Source organism: Camelina sativa, chromosome 11 (assembly GCF_000633955.1).
Source record: "Camelina sativa cultivar DH55 chromosome 11, Cs, whole genome shotgun sequence".
Taxonomy (NCBI): domain Eukaryota; kingdom Viridiplantae; phylum Streptophyta; class Magnoliopsida; order Brassicales; family Brassicaceae; genus Camelina; species Camelina sativa.
Window position 1 is genome coordinate 25,378,060 of NC_025695.1, and position 7,850 is coordinate 25,385,909.

General features: G+C 38.9%; 1 protein-coding gene and 1 pseudogene across 1 annotated transcript; one reads left to right on the forward strand and one right to left on the reverse strand.

Annotated features, from left to right (window-relative positions):
* LOC104728315 lies at positions 2,132-2,758 on the forward strand. Its single transcript, XM_010447312.1, has one exon. The coding sequence runs from the start codon at positions 2,132-2,134 to the stop codon at positions 2,756-2,758; it is 627 nt and encodes a 208-aa protein (XP_010445614.1).
* On the reverse strand, positions 3,988-6,439 carry LOC104728316 (annotated as a pseudogene).

The window sequence follows — 7,850 nt, forward strand, 5'->3', positions numbered from 1 at the left end:
GCAAGCACAAATCTTCTCCAAGTTTGACTTAAAAGCAGGATTTTGGCAGCTTGGAATCAAGCCAGAGGACAGACCAAAGACGGGATTTTGTGTACCATACCGTCATTACCACTGGAAAGTCATGCCTTTTGGACTAAAGGTAGATCCTTCATTATTCCAAAAAGCTATGATCAAGATATTCGAGCCTATCCTCCCAAATGCGCTGGTGTATATCGACGATATTCTGCTATTCTCGTCAGACATAGATTCCCACACTTCATTATTGGCAAAGTTCCACAGTATCGTGCAAAAATACGGTATTATGCTATCAGAAAAGAAGATGGTGAACGGAGAAACAGAGATTGATTTTCNTACTATACAAGTGGCTCATATTATTCCATGATGTTACCTGGTGGCAAGAGCATGTTCGTGCACAACCTGAGTTGGATATACTTGTCACGGTCAGGATCACTACAATCCAAGAAGAACAAGACGGAGAAATCATTATCCTAAAGAAATATGATGCAAACGTTGAGAAAAGCTACAATAATGATGCTTTTGCCTCGGGGAACTTCCATCAACGCGCAAAGCAAATTGCATTATTGAATGGATTTAATGAATCTGAAGTTGACCCTAATCTTCTTTGTCCTCACATAGCACACTGGTACAACAGACACGTCTACCCGCTAGCATTCGCTGAAGAAATACGTCAAGTGTTAGCAGGCTTTCATGATCAATACGCGTGGCCACAATCAAATCCATATCATCCAGTCTACAGAGTTGAAGGGAAAAAATACAAGATAAAGCGATACATTCCAGGCCAAAAGATCTACGTCACAGAAGTCGCCTCAGGCAGTGAAGAACACGACAACGGATAAGATAGACGTCGCCTCTCTTTTGGAGACAGGAGGAATAAATAATAAGTGTGTGATATATGATAGTGAAGTTTATGGTTATGAGAGAGTTGAATAAATANACCCTGCTCATTATGGCCGGTTTCCTATAGAAGCATACCTCCTACTTTGGTACATGGCAGATCTTTACACTATTGCAGTCCTCATCCACAAAAGTCAACTGCTCCAGTACTTGGCGAAATGCATATTGACCAGACGAAAGGCGCATTACAAATTACTATACAAGTGGCTCATATTATTCCATGATGTTACCTGGTGGCAAGAGCATGTTCGTGCACAACCTGAGTTGGATATACTTGTCACGGTCAGGATCACTACAATCCAAGAAGAACAAGACGGAGAAATCATTATCCTAAAGAAATATGATGCAAACGTTGAGAAAAGCTACAATAATGATGCTTTTGCCTCGGGGAACTTCCATCAACGCGCAAAGCAAATTGCATTATTGAATGGATTTAATGAATCTGAAGTTGACCCTAATCTTCTTTGTCCTCACATAGCACACTGGTACAACAGACACGTCTACCCGCTAGCATTCGCTGAAGAAATACGTCAAGTGTTAGCAGGCTTTCATGATCAATACGCGTGGCCACAATCAAATCCATATCATCCAGTCTACAGAGTTGAAGGGAAAAAATACAAGATAAAGCGATACATTCCAGGCCAAAAGATCTACGTCACAGAAGTCGCCTCAGGCAGTGAAGAACACGACAACGGATAAGATAGACGTCGCCTCTCTTTTGGAGACAGGAGGAATAAATAATAAGTGTGTGATATATGATAGTGAAGTTTATGGTTATGAGAGAGTTGAATAAATAGAAGGTTGTAAAATAAAGTAGAGAGTTGAATAAATGGAGGGTTGTAAAATAAAGCATAGAAATATCTTATGGAATATTCTATGTAATATTCCCTAAGACTTGTAATATAAATACCAAGGCTTGGTGAAGAGTTTCATTCAAGCTGGAGTGAGTAAGTTTGAGTGTGAGAGTCTTAAGAGTCTTTGTAATCCTTTGAGTGTTTCAATAATAAAATATATCCCTTTGGTAAAAGATCTTATATCCTTACATAATCATATAATCATTTTTCCAAATACTTCCTAAACACTTAGAATTGATCCTAAAAACCTCCTAAGTGGTTGTACCACTATGTGTGTGTAATTGTGGTATCAGAGCCATGACAGTCTAAACTCTAGCTCTTCTCTTCCAGAAAAGTAATACGCCATTACGTTGTCTTCCACCATGCTATCAAAAAGATTCTATGCCCTGAATGGGATAGATGACGTCAACCTCAAGCAGGCGTACCTGAATTCACTTCCAGAACCACTTGGAAATGAAACGTCAAGGATATTGTCTCTCAAGAATATGCCTCTCAACCAAGCTTCACTTGGAGAAATATATCAAATTTCTCTGGCAGCCCTTGAAAAGCTATGCAACCACCAGAAGTTTTTCAAACAGCTTCAAGAACAAGGAAAGCTTCTAGGAAAAGCATGTGCTCGGCCAGAACTCAATATCAAATGCAGAGATAAGAGATGCCATTGTTCTACAAGTCATGGAAAAGAAAAGAGCTATAGAAGCAAGTGGCAGAAGAAATATCCAAAGCTATCTTCTAGAAAGAAATGGAAATTCTTCAGGAAGAAAACTCAAAGAGGTTTCAAAAAATCAGACAGATGTTACATCTGCAAGAAGAAGGGACATTATGCGAAACAGTGTCCTAACAAGAAGAAGAGAGACAACCTCCTTGGCTACTTGGCAAAGGTTGAAGATATTGACGACTCAGATATTGAATCCATCTTTTCTCTTGATGATGAACCAACTGATGATACAGTTCTTGCAATGGGTATGGAATCAGAAGATGAATCTTCATAAGAGGATACTAGAGATGAAAGCGATAAAGACGACCAATTTTGTTTGACCTCTACACATTCGATTTCTGCAAAGTAGAGCAATCACATCAAGAAGAATTGGTGTATCTAACCCAACCATCTCCAAATGCCAAGATCTACATCTTTCCAAATAAGTATGATAAACCAATACCGGTCATTGCCTATTTTGACACTGGAGCTGCCTCATCCATCATCAAATCAGACCTCCTCCCAGCCTCACATTGGAATTCATGTTCAGTCGCTTTCAAAGTAGCCAACGGCCAGATATTCCATATCTCTTTTATCAGCAAGCCAATTTACATCCAACTTTTCCCCGGATACATGAGTAAATCCAAAGTATATGGTTCTAAACTCCCTGGAAAGTACTTTATACTTGGATTTGACATCCTTCATAGTCTTCGGAGAGTTTCGTGGCACCCGAAAGGTCTCAAACACAAAAATCAGCTGCTACCTTGGACAACGGTGTCTCATCTATACCCTATGGAGATGCTTCTATAGCTCTTTTCTTTTCCATGACTTATAGAACAATGGCATCTCTTATCTCTGCATTTGATATTGAGTTCTGGCCGATCACATGCTTTTCCTAGAAGCTTTCCTTGTTCTTGAAGCTGTTTGAAAAACTTCTGGTGGTTGCATAGCTTTTCAAGGGCTGCCAAAGAAATTTGATATATTTTTCCAAGTGAAACTTGGTTGAGAGGCATATTTTTGAGAGAAAATATCCTTGACGTTTCATTTCCAAGTGGTTCTAGAAGTGAATTCAGGTACGCCTGCTTGAGGTTGACGTCATCTATCCCATTCAGGGCATAGAATCTTTTTGACATTCGCTCATAATGTCTTTTCAAGATCCTTCCTCTTGAAGGAGCAGCATCTCATGCTAAGATACTCTTCTCTGGCTTGGATAGTATAATGATCCCATGTGCCGAGAAATTCATTGTGGATGTGTCCCACCAAGGCATCGATTGTTGGAGATTGTCGGATTTGTAATTGTCGATATTGGCCTAAGCTTATCCACCATTGCCTGAGACGTCCTTGGAATTTAGCCACCAGTTTATCAATCGATGTAGGCAAAGTGGCTCCTGGGTTGAGTTGTTGTTCTGTTAGCCATGCATGCATCTCATATACTTTGTCGCGCCATTTTGAAGGGGGAACATCATCAAAAGAAAAACCCTTATGTGGTTCTGTATTAAACCGCGGATTTCCTTCTGTCTAATTTCATCCAGTTTCTTGAGTTTCTTCATATACGTTTCCACCTTCACTTTCTATGTCTTCTTCAACCACAGCCGGTGAGGCCATCATAAAAGGTGGGATTATGCCCTCATCATTTTCATCTTTTATTGGCATCTTTTCCATCATACTTTCTTGAGAAAAACTTTTTTCTCGTTTTGCAACCTTCTCAAGAAAAACAGTGATTGGATTAGCACGCTCCACCATGAATTGCGCTTTGGTGGTTTCGGGTTGATCTTGAGTTTTTGATGTCTCGGTCAAAGGTTTGGGTGGTTCAAGTATGGCTTCCTTCCCTGTTCTTTTTTCTGTTGGCTTTTTCTTTTTGGTAGACTGTTGTTCATAAACAACTTTTGTTGGTAAGAAGGAGGATGCTCCGAAAATACTTGGGTCTTGAGAAAAAGATAAAGGTTGTGTTTGGGCTGTGTAAGGTGGTGTGTAGATGGGGTATGGTGTGAAAAGATCATATGGCATTGGAGGTTGGGTTTTGGGTTGGTTTTGTAAGGAGTTTAGCTGAGCTTTAAGGGACTTTAGCTCAGACTCTTTTTGGGACATGAGGGGAGAGTTTATGGAGACAGTAGTTGCAAGGTGGAGAAGTTCTTGGTGGAGAGAGGTTATCTTTTTGGTGAGTTCTTTAATGGAAAGGTCCATGATGGTTACCTTTTTGTCAATCTGGCTTAGGAGATAGTTTTGGGTTGTGGCGTTCTCCGACTGCCAGTTCAAAGTTGCTTCTGCGGCGCTGATCTGCTTTACTGAGCCATCTGGGTTCTTAACATTTGGATTCCGGATTTTCCATGAGTGTTTTATATTGTTTTCTTCAAACTCTTTGGATGGAAATGGTGAATCCTGCTGTGATGGGGGTCCGAACATGTAACTTAGTTGTACCTCTTCTTTGTCAGGTGTTGTGGGAGTTGAGCCACCTGAATACAATACATAGTATTCGAAATTCTTGCCACTTGGTTCTCCGAGAAGGCCAACTTGTCTGTCTCCCGACTCAAATCGTTCTTTGAGGATTTGTTGTGTAGTTTTCTTTTTTCTCCTTCACCTTGGGGTGTCATCATCATCAGAACTATTCATGTGGCAGTGTTGGCAATCACAAACATCAAAGAATTTGTGGCCCTTTTCATCTTGAAAAGAGTAAATGGGATCTCCCAGCGAATCAAAAGATGAGATTGGAACACCATCTAAACGTGGATTGATCTCCAAAGTTTGAGCTTCTTCAAAAGAAGTAATTGTATTGATTTCTGTGCAGAAAGCCGTTGGTCTTGACTTTTCTTCTTGTTACTTAAAAGCAATCTCTACAACTCCATCTTTTCTCCTATGAATAGAAGAGTCCACCGATTGTATTGGGGCGCTACGGTCATGGAGTTTTTCGTAATTGGTAACCCATGATTCTGGAAGTAACGACAAGCTCATCTCTAGAAATCTGTCTAGGAATATGGATGCACGACGGGCTATGCTGGGATTCCAATTGTATGAGTAGCGCATCTTCAGTGTCTCTAGGGAGACTTAAGTCCATTGCATGATTTTGGACTCTATACGCCATTTGATGGTGAAGCGTTGCTGCATACGTATTTCCAATTTGTGGAGCTCCTGTGATTTGCAGCTGTATTTGCATGTTCTGATATATTTGAGGGTCTTCTAATGCCACGTTGAAATTTGGGAAGAGGGTGACGAAAACAGTGCCAACGTTTAGTGTTATCTGGATATTTGCAATACAAGCATGTTGGTATTCTTTGTATCGGGTGTCGAGGAGAGCTACCCGTGCTACAACTGGTAAGCCTTTTCTGCCATGGAGTGTTAGCGCCAAACGTATCGCTCCATAGTGAAGATGGGTATATCCTTGAGTTCGCCAATGATGTATCATGCCTTCATTGATTCTGAGAGGAATCATTTGTTATGTTTCTGTCGCTGGAATGAGATGCTGTTCTAACGGAGATGCTAGAACGAGCTCCCTTGCATTATGTTTGTTAGGAACAAACACTTGACGAATGACTTTTGGAAAACTGGAATTTGGTTTAGTAAAAGCTTTATAAGAATTAAGTAATGGGAGTTGGGTAATAGGAACTTTGCTATCATCACTCACATACTCTACTTCATATAAGTAATCAACCTTTTTAGAATTTGATCGTCGAAAAGAGGGAGTTTTAGACAAAGAAGATGAACTTTCCATAATATATGATAGAACCAGAAACCAAGACAGAATACTATAACTCTCTTCTAGCCATTGAAGTAATAACAATCCATAAGTTGTCTACCTGTTTTCTTTTACGTACTACGAATATAGAGAAATTATTCAAGAGGTGCTTAGCTACGCAAACCGAGGCAACACATTTGCAACATAAAAAGCCTCAAGGTACTTCGAGCATTACAACCTCATAGAAATTTTTTCTCCATACCGTTTTTCCTTAGCATTGTTAGAATTCTGATGTGGAGGATCCATTAATATGACAACCACATAGCATACTTTCATACTAGCATGGTGGAAGACAACGTAATGGCATATTACCTTTCTGGAAGAGAAGAGCTAGAGTGTAGACTGCCATGGCTCTAATACCACAATTACACACACATAGTGGTGCAGGTAAAGGTAAAATGTGATCGTGGAATCAAGGCAATGAAGAGGAGGATGTTCTAGGGACTCGGTTGGATGTTGTCTGGCATTGTTAGGTTGCTAGAGTCGGGTCTTTAGAACTTGCTAGGTTGCTGGTTCCTTGTTTTCTGCTGTTTGATATTGGAGTATTGTTATATTGGTTTATTATTTAATTATTGGATATTATTGGTTTTTGTTATTCTGCTGTTGGTTGTGTTTGTGGTTAGATGGCTAGTGGGTACGGGACCACTAGTTTTAGTTCTATTATTATTATTATTTCTTATTTATTATTATTTAAAAAAACGGGTCGGGTCGTTTCAGAAGTACAATTCATTCCCCCTTCAATCCGCTGCAATTCCACCTCTTCACCTTCTCTGTCGATCATCTCTTCATTCCGCTGCATCTTTCACCCATCCTTCATCATCATTTCGTTCATTCATCCTCAAGACCTTGCAAAGTGTGTTCTTGGCAGTAGATCCTCATCCAGGAGCCTATCAGTCACCCATCCTGAGACTACTTCAGCATAAACATGCTTAACTATGGTATTCTCTGAGGATTCTTGACCGAAAAGATAAGTGTACTTTGGTGACATAGGTGGCCAAATCAATTATTTTAAACCTCTCTACATGTCCCTGAAATCGGGGTGTCACAATATTTATGTATATAGAAATTTGAGCTTCAGTGTAAAGGTTTTTCTTATATGATTTTATGAACTTCAGTGTAAAGGTTTTTCAAAGTAATAAGTACACTCACACTGATTGAATTATAAAATTTGGAGAAATGTTTATTTCGATTAATCATCTGATTGAATTATAACTACACTCACACTGATATATTATAGTTTAACCATGGAGTTAATCAATGGAAATAGAACTTGTGATTGCAAGACAAAATGCTTATATATATTATGTTACACATTGATCGTTTAAAAATGAATAGGAACATCTAATTCTCAAATCAAGTTGATTTTTTTTGTTAAAACCAACATATGTGAATTTAAATTTAACTATGCAAATTTGAAAAATAAATATGAATAGATTAGAAAGGCAAGAAAATATAAAAGAAATACTTTATTTTTATATAAATAAATAAAAAAGTTGAAAACAATGTTAAATATATATAATACTTTCTAAATTAAAATATAGAATCAAACTCTTACAAGTTACAACACATATGAGATATAACAACAGTTGATATTCTTAACACCCGTGAACCAAAACTGTGCGTTTTGGGTAAGGGTGTCGATCGACACAAAGGGGGT

Excerpts from the sequence above, each read along its gene's own strand:
- LOC104728315 (XM_010447312.1), top strand. The coding sequence starts at position 2,132 with ATGCTATCAAAAAGATTCTATGCCCTGAATGGGATAGATGACGTCAAC.